The sequence below is a fragment of the Peromyscus maniculatus genome, chromosome 1, assembly GCF_049852395.1.
Source record: "Peromyscus maniculatus bairdii isolate BWxNUB_F1_BW_parent chromosome 1, HU_Pman_BW_mat_3.1, whole genome shotgun sequence".
Classification (NCBI taxonomy): Eukaryota; Metazoa; Chordata; class Mammalia; order Rodentia; family Cricetidae; genus Peromyscus; species Peromyscus maniculatus.
Window position 1 is genome coordinate 208499429 of NC_134852.1, and position 18856 is coordinate 208518284.

The following is an 18856-nucleotide window of genomic DNA, read 5'->3' on the forward strand; positions in this document are numbered from 1 at the left end:
GCAGGCAGCTCAGTTTCCGGAGGACAAGGACTGCGAAGGACAACCAGGAAGCGGCTGGGCTGGGAGTTGTCCTGGGTTCCCGCTGTGCTGTGGAGGCTTCTTCGCAGGGTCCCTGCGCCGAGGGCCGGCGCCCTTCGTGAGTCCTGCCCTGAGCTAGACCTCGGCTGCGGCCGCCCGTTTCCGAGCTGCCATGTCTTCCGACTTCGAAGGCTACGAGCAGGACTTCGCAGTGCTCAGTGCTGAAATCACCAGCAAGATCTCCAGGGTCCCTCGACTTCCTCCCGGTGAGTACCCTGCCCGGCCGGGCGGGGGCGGCCTGGAGAGCCGGGAGCTGCGGACCGCCACCTGGGCAAGCCGGTCTCCTGGGCCCGAGGCTGGTGTGGGCGGTGCTGGCGTCCCTGGGATGTCTTGACTTAGACTCCAAAAGTGCTTCAAATGCAAAGAGCTTCTTGCATGGATACCATTTGGGGGTGGAGTTGAATTCCTACCCCATGTCTTTTAAAGCTTGTATAACCTTGGGAACATTGCTCTACATGTAGATTTTTTTTTTTTTTTATAAACTATAAAGATAAGAGTATTCAAAGAAAATGTATGAAAGTGTCAGGACTGTGGATCTCCAAATGCAGCAGTGTTGTCGTTTTAGTAAATTTTACTATTAACCTTATTTGCGGCACATTAGAGTGACGAGTCAGAATGCCTTGATTCCAACCCAACTAACTCTTGATACATAGAAGTTGTCCCCCTAGGCAAGTTTTCGTCTTGCTTCTTGGTTGGAGAGAATCATACCTCTCTCATTAAAGATGAAATGACATACTTCGGTGAAGCCCTTTGTGTTAGCTGTTAGGATTCATAGTTTTCAGACCTCTCCCCCGATTTTGTGTTTTTCATCCTTCTTGGGTATTTATAATCCAATGTTATGTAAAACTTGGTACAGGGTAATTTCGCTCACTTCTAAAATTCCGCATCTCTCAGGTATTACCCTTCATGCTAGGTTGTCAACAGTGTGAAGGTGGGAGTCAGGTCTAATTTCCTTGACATTTTTTTTTTCCAAGAATGTTTTTCAGAATTTTCTTTTCAGAAGAATGTTTTTGTGAATAAGCAGGTGATTGTAATATGGCATCTCATGACTTATAAGATATTGTTTTAGGATTTATTTTTCTTTAAGTACAGACTTAAGTAGTTAGGAACAAATTATGAGTTTTATTATTTTTTTGGCTCAGTTTCATTAGGGAAATTGAACTGCCATTGGGCTGCTGATTTTGTCTGTACTTCAGCTCTGGAGCATACTATCTAGAAAAGATGATTCTCATTGGTCTGCAGAATTGTGTGTTATATCACTTTCTTAACCTGGTCAGTCCAGTCCAAGATGCCAGCAATAACTTCTCTTGGATCTAACTTGTTCCTTATCCCCTTTCCAGAATTTCCCCCAGTCTTTGTGTTATAAATATTTTTCTTCCTTTATTTCCTTGTCCCCCTCTCACACCTGTTTTCTGTTACTAGGGATATTTGCTTGAAGCCAGGACCTCTGAACTTAACACCCCACTCATCTCCCGAAGTCCCAGTTAGTTCTGAAGGAGGTGGATGATGTCTTAAAGAGGTTAGAGTTCAAGTAAGGGAACAAGAGGAGAGAACCGAGGTAGCATGTACCGCGGAGCTGTGTTGCCTCAGAGGTTTTTGGTGGACAGAGTGGATGATGGCCTCCTGCCTTCACGATACTTCATCTCGCTGTTCTCTTCGACCCCACTTTTCTCCGCTGCCCAAGGTCATCTGACTTTGTTGTCACTGTTGTCTGAGACTTCTGCCTTTGAGTTGAGTCCCAGAGCCTCAGAGCACCAGGACTCATAGCTGCCCTTGGATTTTGCTCGTTTTGTATTTTAATGTGCTTTTTGTTTGTTTACTTTTAACAGTAGAAATATTTCTTGGGCAAATAGCTTTAGTATTGAAAGACTGTTTAACAAAGTAATATCATCCAGGGTACTGAGCTGTGAAGACTCCTAAGAAAATAGGTTTTCTTACAATTGAATTTTCTTGCCTTTGTGTTTAAAATCCTTACCACATAGATGGAAACAGTTGAATTAAGTGTCTTAAAAAATAAAGATACTGTTCTGCCTCTTCTTATGTGTAGTGTAACGTGAGGCCCAAACACAGCAACCATATTCATTGGAAAGGAAATTGTATTGCTGGCACTGTGGGAAAAAATGTGTACTTGAATAATTAAATAGCTCTTTAAAATACAGTGGTTTCCCTCTTAATAATGACTTGTGCTTGCTGCCTTTTTAATCTGCTAATTGAGAGAAAAAAGATTTTTTTTCATGAGTTTATGAACTAACAGGAACTAATAATTTAACCATAGTAAAAGCAGTAGAGGAGCATACTGTTTTTTATTTTTAATTACTACTTTTAAGTTAATATTATAATTACTAGTCATTATACTACCCCACAGCATCAGAGTGGTTGTGTCACTCACCTGAAATAGACCAGGAGATGAGCCATAATTTACTTGAATTAAGATTAAAAAAAAGTTGGGGCTGGAGAGATGGCTCAGTGGTTAACCAGAGGCCCAGAGTTCAATTCCCAGCAATCACATGGTGGCTCACAACCACCTGTAATGAGATCTGGTGCCCTCTTCTGGCCTGAAGGGACACATGCAGGCAGAACACTGTATACTTAATAAATAAATAAATCTTTTTAAAAAAAAAGATAAAAAAAATTGGAGCAAAGTTTAAAGTCAAAGTAGCTCATTCCCTCCAGTAATTATTTAGGTTGGAGTACCCAGAATCTGTGGAAATGAACTACTCTATATTGTGCATGTATATGTATTAAGGTGACTTCCAAATAGAATAGAAAAAAAATTCTGAAAATTTAAAAAGAAACTTGATTACTCTGTGATGCTTTATCAATAAAAAAAAAACTTTTGCTCTTTGAAGTGTTTGAATCTTAACTAATTTTAATAGCTGTGATTTTTAGATGACTGAGTCCCTTAATGAATATTCTGTGGTTACTGAATTTAAATTTTGATTGATTTTTAATGATTATTGTTTTGTTCAAAAGTTAGGAAAATCAATGAGCTGGGACCATAACTCACTTCATTTCCAGATCCCGACTTTGTGGTGTTGGGAGTGAATTCCTTAGCAGAAGAGTACTCCACCGGGGCCCTGCTCCCATTACAGTGGGCAGATGGGAGGGCCCTCACCAGAATTTCCCCATTCACAGAGACATAGAGTTAGAGTAATAAGTCGTGCAGCACAACCGAGGAAGCATGACAAAATAGCCCTGGGCGATATCATCTGATCCATGTGCTTGAGTCGGCAGTGGGCGGGGTTGTCCAGGACCCAGCTCTGCAGACTTGGTCCCGGTAACTGTACTTTAAAGAGAACCTTGCACTTAAATCCTCCCTTCCTTCCTGTGCCTAAACTAGAGTGAGCTTAAAGTCTTTTGATGAAAACCTGCATTTGAAGAAGTCTGCTCAGGGCTGTGGGATGTGGAAGTGGAAATGGTTTTGAATTCAGGGTATCAAGAAGGAGGGAAATCGAGGGAGGGGAGTAACAGTGATGGAGGAAAGCAGATGTCTTTTAGAAGATGCTTGAATCTAATGGAGGAACTATATCACACCCTAGAAGGTTTAGGAGACCACTGAAGTTGTCGGATGCAATATTTTTCAGTTGAGTATATCAGGAAAAAGGTGTTAGTTGTCCTATGACCCAGCTATGCATTATGAACAAGTATTTGTGGAATTTTAGTCATCTTCAGATAGTAGACATTCATAGAAACTTGTGTCATGTATGCATATACACGTTTTCATTTTTACATTTACACACATTGTGTACACTCAAAATCCAAAGGGATCTTGCACCCTTAGTTTAGTCAATTTAAGTCATGGCTTCATTTTGTATTTGTGGTACTGTGGGTTGGACCCAAGGACTAATCTTTCATTAAACACACACTCAACCAGCTATATCCTGGCCCTAAACTTTTTTCTTTTAGAAGAGTAGAAATTATATAAAAATCAAAAAAATAATTCCATTTACCCATGTCAACAGCCCATGTTAACACCATACCTTGATATGTTTGCTACAAGTTCTGAATCTGTATTTTTTGATATTGACTGAAATCCATACTTTATTCACATTGTCTTGGTTAAAACTAGAAAGAATTCTTTTCCTTTTTAAACCTAATGTCATTTTGCTGCCCCAGGATCCAGGTATGGATCCTACAAAAGATTAGGTTGTCATGGCTTCTTAGACTCCTGTGGGCTGTAAGTTTGGAATGCCCCACTTTTAATGAGCAAATGGTTTACTGGAGTCACAGTAAGACACTGGCAGAATACTCCTTGATTGGGATTTTCCCACTTTGTTCGTTTTTCCTCTCATTTTTAGCCTGGGATGATGGGTTTTGGAGAAGAGAGACCCAAACAGGTCATTTTCATCCCAGAATATCAAGAGGACATACTCAGAATGCTTTTTCACTGCTAATGTTAATTTTGATCAACTGGCTGATGTAGCTGGAAATTTTCCTGTGTCCCACCTGGCCTTGAGGTCCTGCAGCCGCTTATAAAGTAATTATTCAGAGGCTTATATTAATTATCAACTGTATGGCCTATGGAAGGCTTTCTTTTAGCTAGTTCTTTCATCTTATATTAACCCATTTTTATTAATCTGTGTATCGCCACTTGGTGCGTGGCTTTACCTGTGTCCCATTCATTACATGTTGCTCCTTGGATGGCGGATGGCGTCTCCCCTTACTCTCCTTTCTCCTCTCACCATCTCTCTTGGATTTTCCCACCTGGCTCCATCCTGCCCTGCCATAGGCCAATGCAGCTTTATTTATCAACCAATCAGAGCAACGCATATTCACAGCATACAGAAAGATATCCCACTGCAGGCTGAGGTGGTGTTTGTTTGACAGGCTTTTTTAATGTAAATTGTGCCCCAACCCTCCTCACTACTTGGAAGGAAATCAGTATGTTCTAGAAAATTGACTGGCTTCTTTGAGTATGTACCTCCCCAACCCCAGTTTGAGCAAGGGGTTGAGCCACTTAAGATGAGTCCAGCTGTTGACTGGAAGGTAGAGTTGTATATGAGCAGCATTTCTCTGTCCTGCTGGCAGATGGGAGTCTGAGAGAAGTGGGTGTTCTTGCTGAAAAGAAAAGGGTGCTGAGCAGGAAACTGAAAGTGGTCAACATGAAGTGTAGGTGGGGTCTGTAAATGAATTTGATGACCTGCTAGAGAAAGGGGATGAGGTTATGGCTTGTTATAGTATCTAAGTAAACCATTGAGATTCAGCACTGCACAGTTTAAAAGTCATTCATTGGAACACACACACACACACACACACACACACACACACACACACACACACACACATGTATATTTTAAAACTCCATTTAGAAAATACAGGCCAGATTTTAGAAAGAAATTATTTATTGTCCAGGTTTCCAAACCAGTGAGTAAGGCAGTGGGTTTGGATTTGGAGTCACAAGTCAAGACTAAATATCTAATTTTTCTATGATACTTTACTCTTTTTTAAAAAAAGGTTTTTAAAATGTTGTTTTATGTATATAAATGTTTGCCCGCATGTGTGAGCACCACATGCATGCAGTGCTGGGCTTCCCCTGCAGCTGGAGTTACAGGCAGGTGTGGCCATCATGCAGTTCTAGGAACTGTCCCCTAGTTCCTGCAGGAGCACCAGTGCTCGGAACTGCTGAGCCCTCTCTCCAGCCTCAGACCTTATTCTTAACACTACTGAAAGTCTATAATAGTAAAGACTTATAAGACCTTGCCTGCTTTGTGCAAGTGTTTTTATATACGAGTTTTAAATTATAGTCATAAATCAGTGATTCCAATTTATTACAATGGTGACTTAGCAAATGTCTCAGGTCACCACTATATCTGATATTTTTGGCATATTCTCCACCAGGGAAAAAGTCTTCCTTGTAAATATGTGACCTCTTAAAACTTTGGTTCTTTGTTGGATTTTGTATCTCCACGTACTGCAAAGTCAACATTCACTATGGTTTGTAAGCTACTGAAGAATGATTTTTTAAAAAGATTTATTTATTTATGTACTTGATATATATGGGTGTTTTGCCTATATGTATATTTCCATACCAGAAGAAGGCATCATATACCGGGAGACTACAGTTATAGATGGTTGTGAGCCATCGTGTGGATGTTGGGAATTGAACTGAGGTCCTCTGGAAGAGCAGCCAGTGCTCTTAACTGCTGAACCATCTCTCCAGCCCTCACAGAATGATCTGCTGACTTTCCATTTTTTTTGATGTGGTTGATCAGAAAGGAGAAGGGTATATTAAAAAATGAGGCTTTTGGGGGCTGGAGAGATGGCTCAGAGGTTAAGAGCACTGACTGCTCCTCCAGAGGTCCTGAGTTCAATTCCCAGCAACCACATGTTGGCTCACAACCATCCATAATGAGATCTGGTGCCCTCTTCTGTCCTGAAGGGGTACATGCAGGTAGAACACTGTATACATAATACATAAATCTTAAAAAACAAAAAAACAAAAACGAGGCTTTAGAACAGTGATTCTGAACATGTGGGGCGTGACCCCTTAGTGGGGTCACATGACCCTTTCAGAGGGGTCACCTAAGACGATCAGAAAACATAGCTATTTGCATTACAGTTCATAATAGTAACAAAATCACAGTTATGAAGTAGCAGTGAAAATAATATTATGGTTGTGGGTCCCCAGAACATGAGGAACTGTTAAAGGGTTGCAGCGTTAGGAAGGTCGAGAACACTGCATATTCAGTTTATGTTGTATAATCATCATTTCTTTTATATCGCTTGTTTTAGATGAGAAGAAGCAAATGGTTGCCAACGTGGAGAAACAGCTTGAAGAGGCCCGAGAACTGGTGCGTAGCCCTAGGGGTGTGTTAAACACAGCCCCTTGAGCCGGCCCCGAACCTGCTGTGTGTGCTGCGTGCACGCATGCTCCCACTTCCCACTTCATCGCTTTTCAGGTTAAAGGAGATTTAATAGCTTCTAGAGATTTTATTCTTCTTAATAAAGTGGCTCATTAAATGGCAACCTCCAATTTATATTCCTTCAGAATACACCGCCTAAGAACCACTCTCTTAGTACATGATCTTAGTAGCTAATGTTTGGTAAAGGCACAGCACACACTAGGGGAAGTGCATCGTGTTATAATCTTTAACTCTCTCAAACCCCTTGTGGGATAACTTGTCTTTCAAAACTGATAAAAGTCTGAGATTGCCACCAACTTGGAAGCTGAAGAAGTTAACCAGTCCCTATGGATGTCTACAGAAGATGTGAGATTTCTTGGGTGTGTGTGTTTATGTACATGTTCGCGCGCGCGCACATGTGTGTATGTGTGTGTGTGTGTGTGTGTGTGTGTGTGTGTGTGGTGTACATGTGTACATGCATAAGTGTGCACGTAAGTACATATTGGTGTGGAGGCCAGAAGTTGACATCAGGTGTCTTGTTCAATTTCTCTCCACCATCTGTTTTGAGGCAAGGTCTCTCCCTAGACCCCAGGCTCACTGACTCAGCTAGAATGGCTGTCCATCAAGCTCCAGAGATCCCGTGTCTCTTTTCCAAGGACTGAAATTGCAGGCATGCATCTTGCCGCAGCCAGCTTTTATGTGGTTGTGTGATCAGAACTCAGATCCTCCTACTTGTGTGGCACGCACTTTGCTGACTGAGCTGTTTGCTGCAGCTCCCAAGACGGGAGGCTCCCGAGTCAGACACTGAAGCCTCCTGTTACAACGGAAGCAGCTGCCAGGATGTCAGTGTGGCTGCTTTAGGTCCCTGAGCCCCAGTTTCCACCGAGGAGATGCAAACACTTGCTTCCGGCGGGAACAGAAAGCCTGGGCAATAAGCCACATACAGCAGCCTGGAAGCAAGCCTGCTCTTTGTCCCAGCGAGTGGTATTTCATCCTTCAGTTGCTCTCTGAGGACAGACTTTGAGATATGATGTGGACAGACTTATTAGAAAATCACATTCATGCACAGAGAACCCTGTAGGAGCATCAGAGAATCATGGTAGGGTGATGTCTAGATTGTTGCCACCACCATTATAGACGAGGACCAAGGCTTAGAAAGGCAGGAAATGTGGGGCCCGAGGTCCCACACTCTCCTGTGTGTTCTATAGGCCTTGTGCCTGGGTGTCTTATACCTAGAGCCCTGGCTCATACACTGCCTTTTCATGACGATAAATCCAAGGGAGCAAAAGAGGGACACGTATTTGTTCCAGTTTTGGGTGTTGAAAGCCAAGTGTTGTAGAAACTGTTGGATGGATTGTTGCTATGTATCATGGGCTGAGAGAGTGGGTAGCTTGTCTGAGTCCTGAGGTCACCCTTTGGTGTTCCTTCTGTACCTGTACTGTAGCCTGGGGGCAGTTTTCTGGAGATTTCCACTAACTGCTAATATTGACTCCTTCCTGACTTTTGCAGCACTACTGTAGGTGTGGCTAGGGCTCAGGCTTCCTGAGTGTTGTTTCTCTTCAGAACTTCTTGGACCCTTAGGTAGTTCAAGGGCATTTTGAATCTCTGGGAAGGCAGAGACTTCTCTAGAGGGCAGTCCAAGAGCCTGACATTTGGATAATACTTGGTGGTGGAGCCATGTACCAGAGGCAGCAGATTTGGGCGGTTCAAGGAGGAAGTTGTCCCCCATTGCACAGCATTCTTTTCCTGGGGTCAACATGACTGGGATCTGCAGAGCTGCTCCTCAGTTTTCACTGTCTCTTGTTCTCCTTGTGGTCAGAATGACTGACTGTCTCTGTGCCATGTGACTTGTAGGTGCTGCAGGCTGCTACCACAGTCTCCATCTCCGTTTACACAGCTTCTAATGCCTGTCTGTCTTTATCCTTTGCTCCTTCCTTCTCTTTCTTTTTCTTTTCTTTTCTTTTTTTTGGTGTCGGATCCCCTGGAACTAGAATTATAGACAGTTGTGAGCTGCCATGTGGGTGCTGGGAATTGAACCCAGGTTCTCTGGAAGAGCAGCCAGTGTTCTTAACCATTAAGCCATCTCTCCAGCCCCCTTCTCTTTCTTTTTATATTAGCTGTTTCTTTCAGTTTCTTGCCTTTGATATGAAGACACTGACTTTAGATGCAAAGCATTCAATCAGTACACTTCTTCCTTCTGGTTAGTGGGATGACTGTAGCATGAATCTTAAAAGTCCTCGCCGGGTCCTCAACTGGTCTTGTGTCCTCAGACTGGAGGCCTCTGAGTCCTCATTCAGAATGGGTCTCAGCTGAATTGCTGCTCAAAAGCCTGAATACTTAACCAGCCAAATGCTTAACCAGGCCAAATGCTTCTAGTTTCTGGTCCTCACGCCTTATATACCTTTCTGCTTTCTACCATTGCTCCCTGGGATTAAAGGCGTGATGAGTCACCATGCTTGAAGGCTGTATCCTTGAACACATGGATTTCTGCCTCTGGAATGCTAGGATTAAAGGCGTGTGCTATCACTGCCTATCCTAAGTATCTAGTGGCTTTTCTCTTCTCTGACCCCAGATAAGTTTATTAAGGTACACAATATTTTGGGGAACACAATACCACCACAGGATGACTATAAATGATACAACCGGTCGGTTGTATGGGGGTCTTGATATATTTTTCCTCTTCAGAACTACTATTTGTATTTCTTTACCCTCTGGAGACATTTTGTTTACTTGATAATGAGAGAAAGCTGGTCTCTTTTTTTTTTTTTTTTTTTTTTTTTTTTTGGTTTTTTTCGAGACAGGGTTTCTTTGTGTAGCTTTGCGCCTTTCCTGGGACTCACTTGGTAGCCCAGGCTGGCCTCGAACTCACAGAGATCCGCCTGGCTCTGCCTCCCGAGTGCTGGGATTAAAGGCGTGCGCCACCACCGCCCGGCGAAAGCTGGTCTCTTTAGGATTGAGGTTCTACATAACTAAGCCCTCATGGAGCTTACAATACTTTATTACTAGTAATATAAAGATTTGAATCTAAAATAAGCATTTTTGTTTGTTCAAAATGTTCGGAAAGTTGATTTAGTTTTAATGATATCTTAGATGATATGTTGTTCTTTTGATGAGGAAGCTGACAGAAAAGCTTGAGTCTGATTTGACTGCTAGGATGGTTGTAGTAGTCTATGGACACTGGACTTACTGGACTTACCATGTGTTCTACTCTTCAGTGGCTACCTGAGCGTTGTGGAAACAGAATGAGTATATGTGGTCCTTAGTCTTGATTCTAATAAGACACATTTCACTTCACAAGAAGTAAATACTTACAGGGTCTACACTTTCCAGTTTTACTCAGCACAGTGCTGGTGTCCAAGTAGAGTGATAGATGAGAAAGAACTGAAAAGAATACAACCAGGGAAGGAAGAGGCCAAATTACCACCCTTTCAAGATGACATGGTCCTATTTTAAAGATCCTAAAGACTCCTCTAGACAGTGCTTAGATCTAGTGTGCACTTGCAGCCAAGCGGTAGGATACTGCATTACTATGCAAAAGTCAGTAAATAATGAGTGAACTTATCAAGAAAGAGATCAGGAAAAAAATTCCCATTTACAATTCTTCAAAAAAGAAATAAGAACAAACCTACCAAGGAAATGAGACCTCAGTAATATAAACTTTATGACACTAAAGATGTTGAAAAAGAGAACCAGGAGATGACAAACCTTTCCATGCTTACAGATTGGCAAATTAATATTATGAAAATGGCTATATTTTTGCAAATTATCTACATGTTTAGTTTACTCTCCATCAAAACCCCAGTGTCATTCTTCATAAAGGTAGAAAAAGCAATGCAGAATTCATATGGAGGTGCAAAGGATCCCATGTACAAAGTGATCCTCAGCAGAAACAGCAGTGCGGGGAGCACCATGAAACCTGATCGCAAGTGATACTACAGAGCCATGGTAACCAAGGAATGGGGACTGGCGCAGAGACAGCCGTGGAGACCAAGGAGTGGGGACTGGCGCAGAGACAGCCGTGGAGACCACTGGAATGGAACCCAGAAACAAACTCACACAGCTACGCCACCTGTTTTGTTTTACATAGGTATCAGAAACATCCATTGCAGAACAGGCAGCCTTTACGGCAAATAGTGCTGTGAAAACTGCATCCCACATGTAGAAGGGTGAAAGTAGATGCTTCCCTCTCATCCTACGCAAAAATCAGTTGAAAAGGAACCAAAGAACTTTGTGTAAAGCTTGAAACTGCTACGACAAGCATATTTATCTTTTTTTATGTGTATGTGCGCACATACATGTTCGTGGGTGCTCACAGAGGCCAGAAGATGGTGTCAGATCACCTGAAGCTGGACTCACAAGAGACTGCAGTTACCTGGCAGAGAGTCCAGCAATCAAACTCAGGTCCTCGGCAAGGCAGCCAGTAAGCTCACCTTGAGCCATCTCTCCAGCTCTGAAAAACACTGTAAGATACAGGCCGAAGCAAGACCTTTCCTAAGGACTCTAACAGAATATAGCTCCAAAGACTGACAGATAAGATTACATGAAAGTGAAAAACTTCACAAAGCAAGGGAAATAATACCAAAGTGAAGAGACAACCTATGGGTCGGGAGAAAAAATCTTTGCCAGCTGTACTTCAGATGGGGGTGGGGCTTAGTATGTAGGAAATAGAAAGAACTGTAAAAACTAGGCACAAGAAAACAGATCTTCCAGTCAAAGAAACAGGCTAGTAGAAAGTGTTTCACATTGTTCCCATCAGGGAAATGCAAACTAAAGCCCTGGAGGTCCCATTTTTCTGTCAGTGGCGCACATCCAAGGGCGAGGACCAGGGGAGTGGCAGATGCTGGAATCTCAAGAAGTGGCAGGAGGAGCAGAAGTTTAGAGGTCATCTCCTCAGGTACACGGTAAGTTCAAGGCTAGCTTGGGCTGTATTAGACACTGTCTCAAAAAATTAAAAAACCAAACCAAACCAAAAGGTAACCAGTATGGCAAGGATGCTGGAGAAAGGAACGTGTTCACTGTTGCCGAGAATGAAGACTACAGAGGCAGTATGGAAATCAGTACGGAGGGTTCTTAAAACGCTCCACGTGGAAATACCAAATGACACAGGTATGCCACTGTTGTGTATATCCAAGGGACTTCTGTGTTCTGCCACAGAGATATTTACACACCCACGTGTCCACAGTAGATAGGACATGGAAGCTGCCTGAATGTCCACTGACTGATGAATGGATAAAGAAGTGTGATACACACATAATGGAATTATATTCTCCTGTAAAGATGGAATCATGACATTTGCAGGAAAGTGGATGGGACTGGAAACTTAAGTAGAAGAAGCCAGACTCAGAAAAACAGAGACTTCTTGTTTTTGCTACATAGATCCTAGATGGAGAGAGAAGGTGTATGTGTGTGGGGGGGGAATGGGACGACGACAATAAACTAGGAAGGTGACAGTGAGCAGTGGAGAGTTCTTAAGGGAAGGAGAGAGAAAAAAGGGTGACATGAGAGAAGAAAAATGGGGGAGGAAGCCGAGCAGCCAGAGGGAGACAAGGGGTGTGGACAAATGAGAGCCAAGTGTATGGAAATGCCGCAGTAAACCCACTATGTGTGCTAACCTCAAAAACTAAAAAAGGCGGAAACAGTGATGCCGTCAGAGACTTCAGTGCCTTGATAGTGATGAATTCATTTCTTGCCACACAAGCCTGGGGACCCAAGTTTGGAAACCTAGCAGTCATGTAAACAACTGGGCAAGGTTGTGCATGTCTAAACCTGGCACTGAGAGGTTGGGGAAGGGAGATAGGCAGATGCTTGAAGCTGGCCAGCTATCCTAGCCAGCTGGTGAGCAATGGGTTCAGTGAGAGACTCTAGCTACTTTTTAGAAAATTTAGCAAAAGAAATATAAAGCATAATGTTAAAATGATTAATAATGACAGTGGAAAAGAAAGTGAAATCCTGCTTTTGGTTATACATTGATAGAATGAAAAGCAAAGTCTCAAAGTGGTCTCACCTACATTCATAGCATTTTTATAAGAGCAGCTAACAGACACACTAAATGTCTCCTTGGGAAGGGATATTAGGCCTTCACATTTATGATGATTTATGAGATAGTTCAATCACTGTTTGAAAAGGGCTAATTAAAAGGATCTTCTTTTCTTATAAAAGTACATATCTTAGTTACAATTTCCTGTTTGGTCAATCTGTATTCTACTATAGTTATTCATTCTGCATCAGTGGACACTAGGTGATAAGCTTGTGTTGGAATGCTCTCAGAAGCAAAAGCATTGCTGTCTTTTTCCATGGAAGTTATTGCAATAGTCTGGGCCAATTTGCTCTTGTTCCTGGTCTTTCCTCTTTTAGGGGCATGTATAATTTAGCTTCCTCTGCTGCCGTGTTGAGTGCTTGCTCCTCTATTTCTTTGTAACTATTACTATAGTTATTGCCAACCTAGTGATACAGTGCTTTAAGTACATTATAGGGATTACTCAGTTAATTTTCATGACTGTCCTAGGAAAGAGATTATTCTTAGAGGTGAGGAAAAATGAGGCAGAGATCATTAAGACCTCCGATGAGGCCCCCATGACTGGTGAGTAGTAGCCTGCAATGTGAACATTGTCTCACTATCAAGCCTGGACTCTGAACCATTATTGCATGTCTCTCTTGGCACCCATTAAACTCTCAAGTGCTGTATCCAAAGTGTTACAGGGTGACAGATGGCCAAAGCATGCCCTGCTATGATTTTAGTGAGCAAGGTGGAACTAACATATTGCTGTATCCATTAGTGCCTCATCAGTGTGGTTTTAACGTGTAAGAGTTTGGCTGGCGGCCGAGGTCACATGTTGGTTGTATATGATTTTCCTAATTAGGAAAGACTTTCTCAAAGAAATTTCCTTACATGACCAAGACATGCTGCTGCTTCATAGATGAGCCACGGGAAACAATCTCCCATCTTTCTGGAGAGTCACAGTCAGAAGACCAGATCAGGTTGCACCCAACAATGGGCTGCTCCAAGGGTGTTGAGAACAAGTTCATGAGAGGGTTTTAATTAATGCACAAATTCTCAACAAAGCAAGCAGCTTAGCACCCGCTGTCATTCCCTAGCTACTTACTGAGCCAATCAGGATGCAAGCACTAAAGCATTTCCAGTGTTACTTGATCGTGATCAGCAAGCGCCATAGTTCTGCTTCCTCAGCTGCAAACCCAGGACTTAGAATCTAATCCTTTTAGCGCTAACCATTTGGGCGAATAAAGAATATGCATGTGATTCACCTTTTTCTCTCCCCACTTCAGCTTGAACAGATGGATTTGGAAGTCCGAGAAATTCCACCCCAAAGTCGAGGAATGTACAGCAACAGAATGAGAAGCTACAAGCAAGAAATGGGAAAGCTGGAAACAGATTTTGTGAGTTTGGTTCACCCTCTGCTGTCCTCAGAGTGCGAAGCTGGCACTTGTGCTTCATTTCTTTGCTTTTTCCTCCCCAGGCCTTAGCATTAAATACAGTCTCAGAGCTCCTGCAAAGATGAACACAGGTTTGTTTAGGAAGATGGCAGGATTAGAGGTGGCAAATGGTGGGAGTTGGAGGACATGGCTCTCAGCTAGATCCAAGATGCACAGCCCTTGAGTCAGCATAGTACGTACTAGTATTTAGCATTGGTTACAGTTCCTTTCTAGCTCATGGGGCTGAGTAGATGGCTCAGCTGCCACACATGCATGAGGACCGAGTTTGGAAACCTAGCAGTCATGTAGACAACTGGGCAAGGTGCTGCGTGTCAGCCTTCTGAATCTGCTACAGCACAGCGGGACCTCGAGGACACGAGGCAAAAGGAAACAAGCCACGCCCAGAGGAAAGATGAGGTGTACATCCTCTTGTACAAAGTTTCCAGAATGGTCAGACCCAGAAACAGAAAGTAAAATGGCACTTGCTGGGAACGGGGCAAGGAGAATGGAGAGCTGTTGGATGTGTAGACTTTCCATTCTACAAGAAGTGGAGTTCCACAGCTCAGTACTGTGAATTTGTCTAGCCTCAGTTTGCTAGGCACCCAAAGGACCGAAAGTAGTACATTCTATGTCATTTGGATTTCACCACAACTTTAGGATTCAGATAAATACACTGATAAAATACTGTGAAGGATAAAGAGATAAAGTAATAAATACAATGGTAACAATTGTTCTGTGTAGATGGGCATAGCAAACTAGGATTTCAAAAAACAAATTAAAATTCATACTCTTCACATTTAAAGTAAAAGAACATGCAGGTGAAGAAAGAATTGTCCCTTACCTGTGAGTGTCACACAAATCTGCTGTGTTTGTGGATCTGGGTAAAGAATTTATAAGGATCCTTCTGTGTCTGGCTCCCCCTTAGTTTTTTATTTGGAAAGTACACTTCTAGACTGCATTATACCTTCCTACCAGTGGCAGTGGGATTCGGGGAAATGCTTCTGAGCTCGGAAGCATTCTGACTTATATCTCAGTGGGAACTCCCTGAGAAGGAAGAAGGCTGCATTAGTCACTGTGCTGGTCAGTCAGGTGGGGGACGGTGAGAGGATGCTGAGAGCTGAGAGGTGGCAGGTGAGGAGGAAAGGCAGAGTTGGCTCAGAGTGGCGGAGGACTCCATCTGTGGCTATTGGAACATCGTGCTGAAGCAAAACAGTTCTTTGTGGTGGCCGGGCTCAAAGAGAGAAAGGCAGTAGTCCCTGTCCCCGTCCGCATGCAGACATCCCGCCCTGCCTGGCTTCCTCACAGGCCCCATTTCCTAAAGACGCCGCCTAAGCCTTAATGTGTGAGCTTTGGGAGGGACATTGAAGTTCCAAACCGTAAGTTACTCTGATAGAAATGCCACTGTGTTCCTATTTTTAAAAAAGACACACACTGGGTGGTGGTGGTGGTGGTGGTGGTGGTGGTGGTGGTGGTGGTGGTGGTGGTGGTGGTGGTGGTGGTGGTAGCGTGGGGGGTCTGTGATGGTTCCAGATGTCAGTGTTTAGTTCCTGTGTTCCACTGGGTCAAATCTTCTCCAGCTGCTCTTTGAGAGGCTGACTTCTCTTGCAGAAGAAATTTGGGGTAGGAAGAAAATGACACTGATTTGATAATTTGTATCCTATATAGTACACTAAAAAACAGAACTTGTCAACTCCAATTTATACTTAGAAAATTCTGGCCTGGCTTTTAATCCTAGCACTTGGGAGGCAGAGCCAGGTAGATCTCTGAGTTCGTGGCCAGCCTGGTCTACAGAGCAAGATCCAGGACAGGCACCAAAACTACACAGAGAAACCCTGTCTCGAAAAACCAAAAAAAAATTCCAAGATTACTGTCCAGTGATTAGTGACAATAAGAGTAAAATGTCTGTAAGGATTATTCTTAATTCGCTTATCTCATTTTTATGGAATACTTTTGCAGTAATTTTTTTTTCTTTTGAGTGCTTCCCCAAACACCCCTAAAACCCAGCAACAAATGTATCCTTTAGGAGAGCTGTCTTAACAGAAGGCCACAGTCTGGAGGCCAGAAAAGGTGTGGCAAGGTGAGCCCATTGCAAGGCTTCTCTCCTGTCTGTGGATGGCTTCTTCCTGTCCTTACAGCATCTCCTGCACACACTAGTAGCCCCATTGGAATTTTATCACCTCTTAGAAGACCGGGTCTCTGAAATAGCTCTACATGCTGTGTAATGGGAACTAGGGCTTCGGCATGTAAACCTGGACATACAGCTCAACGCAGAACCCCAACTTGCATTTCAACCTTTTCAGGTGAGACGCCAAGTTACCCAGACTTTCATTTCAATGTTTTCATGTTAGACACTAAATTACCCAGAACCCTGAGTTTCATTTCAATGTTCTCATGTTAGATGCTAGGTTACCTCACATCCATAGCTTCCACATCACTTAACCCAGTGTTTAATCTACTTGTTTCCCCAAAGAGATTAATTTTGGGCAGACTCCTCTACTTCAGGTATTTAGAAGTTATATTTTTGGATGAGTGTTCCTTTCTCTGTTATATTTTCTATTATGAAGAAAAATGGAACCAACAACCGTGAACTTAAACGTCATTCCCTATGACGTCACTAAGTAATCATGTTTATGTATGTAAGTACTCACTGCTTCAGCTTGCTTCTCTTGTCTGGAAACATTTCACCAGTGCTTTTTATTCATGTATTTACTTACCTTTTTTTTTTTTTTTTTTTTAATTTGAAGGAAGGGTTGGTCTCACTATGCACCTCTGACTGGCCTGGAACTTAGAATATAGACCAGGCTGGCCTTGAGCTCACAGAACTACCCCTGCCTCTGCCTCCCCAGTGCTGGGATTAAAGGTGTGCTCTACCATGCCTAGTACTAAAACATTTTTTTAAAAAAACGTGCACTAGTAGTTTGCTTTCATGTCTGTCTGTGCACCACTTGCATGCCTGGGGTCAGCAGAGGAAGGAGAGGCTGTTGGTCCCCTAGAACTGGAGTTGCAGACAGTGTGAGCCACCACGTGGTGCTGGGAGCCTGGTCCTCTGGAAGAGCAGCCGGTGCTCTTAACCATTGAACCAAGCCCCCAGCCAATCCTTTTTTATTTTTAAGATTAAATATGTTCTAATTGCATATTAATAGGGTTCATCCGAGCATTTCCATGCATGCGTATGCCCACTGTGTAGATCAAGCCTGCCCCTTCTCTGCACATGACTACTATTCCCCACACTACCACTTTTTTTTATACCTAAAAAGCCCCTCTTAATTTCTTTTGCCTCTCTCTGCCCTTTCCTGACTCTGGTGACGACTGTTCTACTTGTGTTTCTATGGATTGACATCTGTTTCTGTGAGTGAGGACATGTGACATTTGTCTTTCTGCTCATCTCCCACTGATAGCTCATAGTGATTGGCTGTAGACAAATTTCTAAATGGTCTTATTAAATAAGAAACACTGAGCCAAATATAGGGGTGAAAGCCTTAGAGATCAGGGAAATAATGATAGCCACCAACCTTACCTCTCCAGCTCTGCAGCTACCCAAAAGGGGCCTACTTCCTGTCTAACCTGCACCTTTATTACTTTGCTGTTCTGCCTTCTCATTGGCTCTTAGTCCAGCTACCTCACTTCCTTGTCACTGCCTGTCTGTACAGACCTCCAGGTCTCTATGGTTGGTACTGGGATTAAAGGTGTGTGTCATCACGCTTGGCTGTTCCCTAGTATGTTCTTGAACACATAGAGACCCTGCCTGCCAAGTGATCAAATTAAGGGCATATGCTACCACTGCCTGACTTTTGTGTTAATGGCTTGCTATTACCTCTGATCTCCAGGCAAACTTTATTTATTAACATACAAATAAAATATCATCACATTTTAGCACAAATAAATTATCACCACAATTGGCAGTTTGTAAAGTTCTTTAACATACATTCTTTCATTTCATGTTATGGTCTCTAGACAGAATGGTTGTGGATTACTGGCTTCAACATACAACCATAGAACCAAGGAGGCTCAGATGGATTACAGGTGTTCATCAAGTCTTCTTTAGCCCTACTGTATGCTAGGCCCTGTCCTAAGTTCTGGAATACAGCCTGAATTTGGATCAGCATAATGTTGTTGTTTTTGTGGAATTGAAACTCTAATACGGACCTTGGAGGGGACCTCCTGAGAAGATGAAAGTACAGGTGTGTCATGTTGCTCTTTGAATTTATGTGTCAGTATTGGTGTGAGCTTCCCTAGGGCATGAAAAACAAAATGTGTGAAGCATTTGGTTCAGGAGTTAACAGGTGATAGCAGTTCAGTTCCTGGGAGAGAGCACATGAACTTAGCACAGAAAGGCCATGATGTCAAAATATTCAAAGAAAATGAACCAGTGAAAGGAGAAAAACGGTGAGCCGAGGGTTGTTTTTTTCCCCTTCAAATTTAAGATTGTTTCTTAAGAAAACACAATAAATACGCCCCCTTGTAGTTGTCTTTTTAAAGTTACAAACTTGTATAAGATGTTTGGT

General features: G+C 42.8%; 1 protein-coding gene across 12 annotated transcripts in view; it reads left to right on the forward strand.

The window, feature by feature from the left end:
- Positions 1-18: 18 nt before the first annotated feature.
- The window catches only part of Vti1a (vesicle transport through interaction with t-SNAREs 1A), a 317257-nt gene continuing 298419 nt past the window's right edge, over positions 19-18856 (forward strand). For 9 of the 12 annotated variants that reach the window (XM_076563322.1, XM_076563329.1, XM_076563328.1 and 6 more), the window contains exons 1-3: positions 22-284; positions 6811-6869; positions 14205-14315. In XM_076563322.1, the coding sequence (XP_076419437.1) occupies positions 191-284; positions 6811-6869; positions 14205-14315 (264 nt within the window). In that variant the 5' untranslated portion in view covers positions 22-190. Of the gene's footprint in view, positions 285-6810; positions 6870-14204; positions 14316-18856 lie in introns of all 12 variants that reach the window. The other 3 variants (XM_076563330.1, XM_076563327.1, XM_076563324.1) reach the window with 2 other exon arrangements.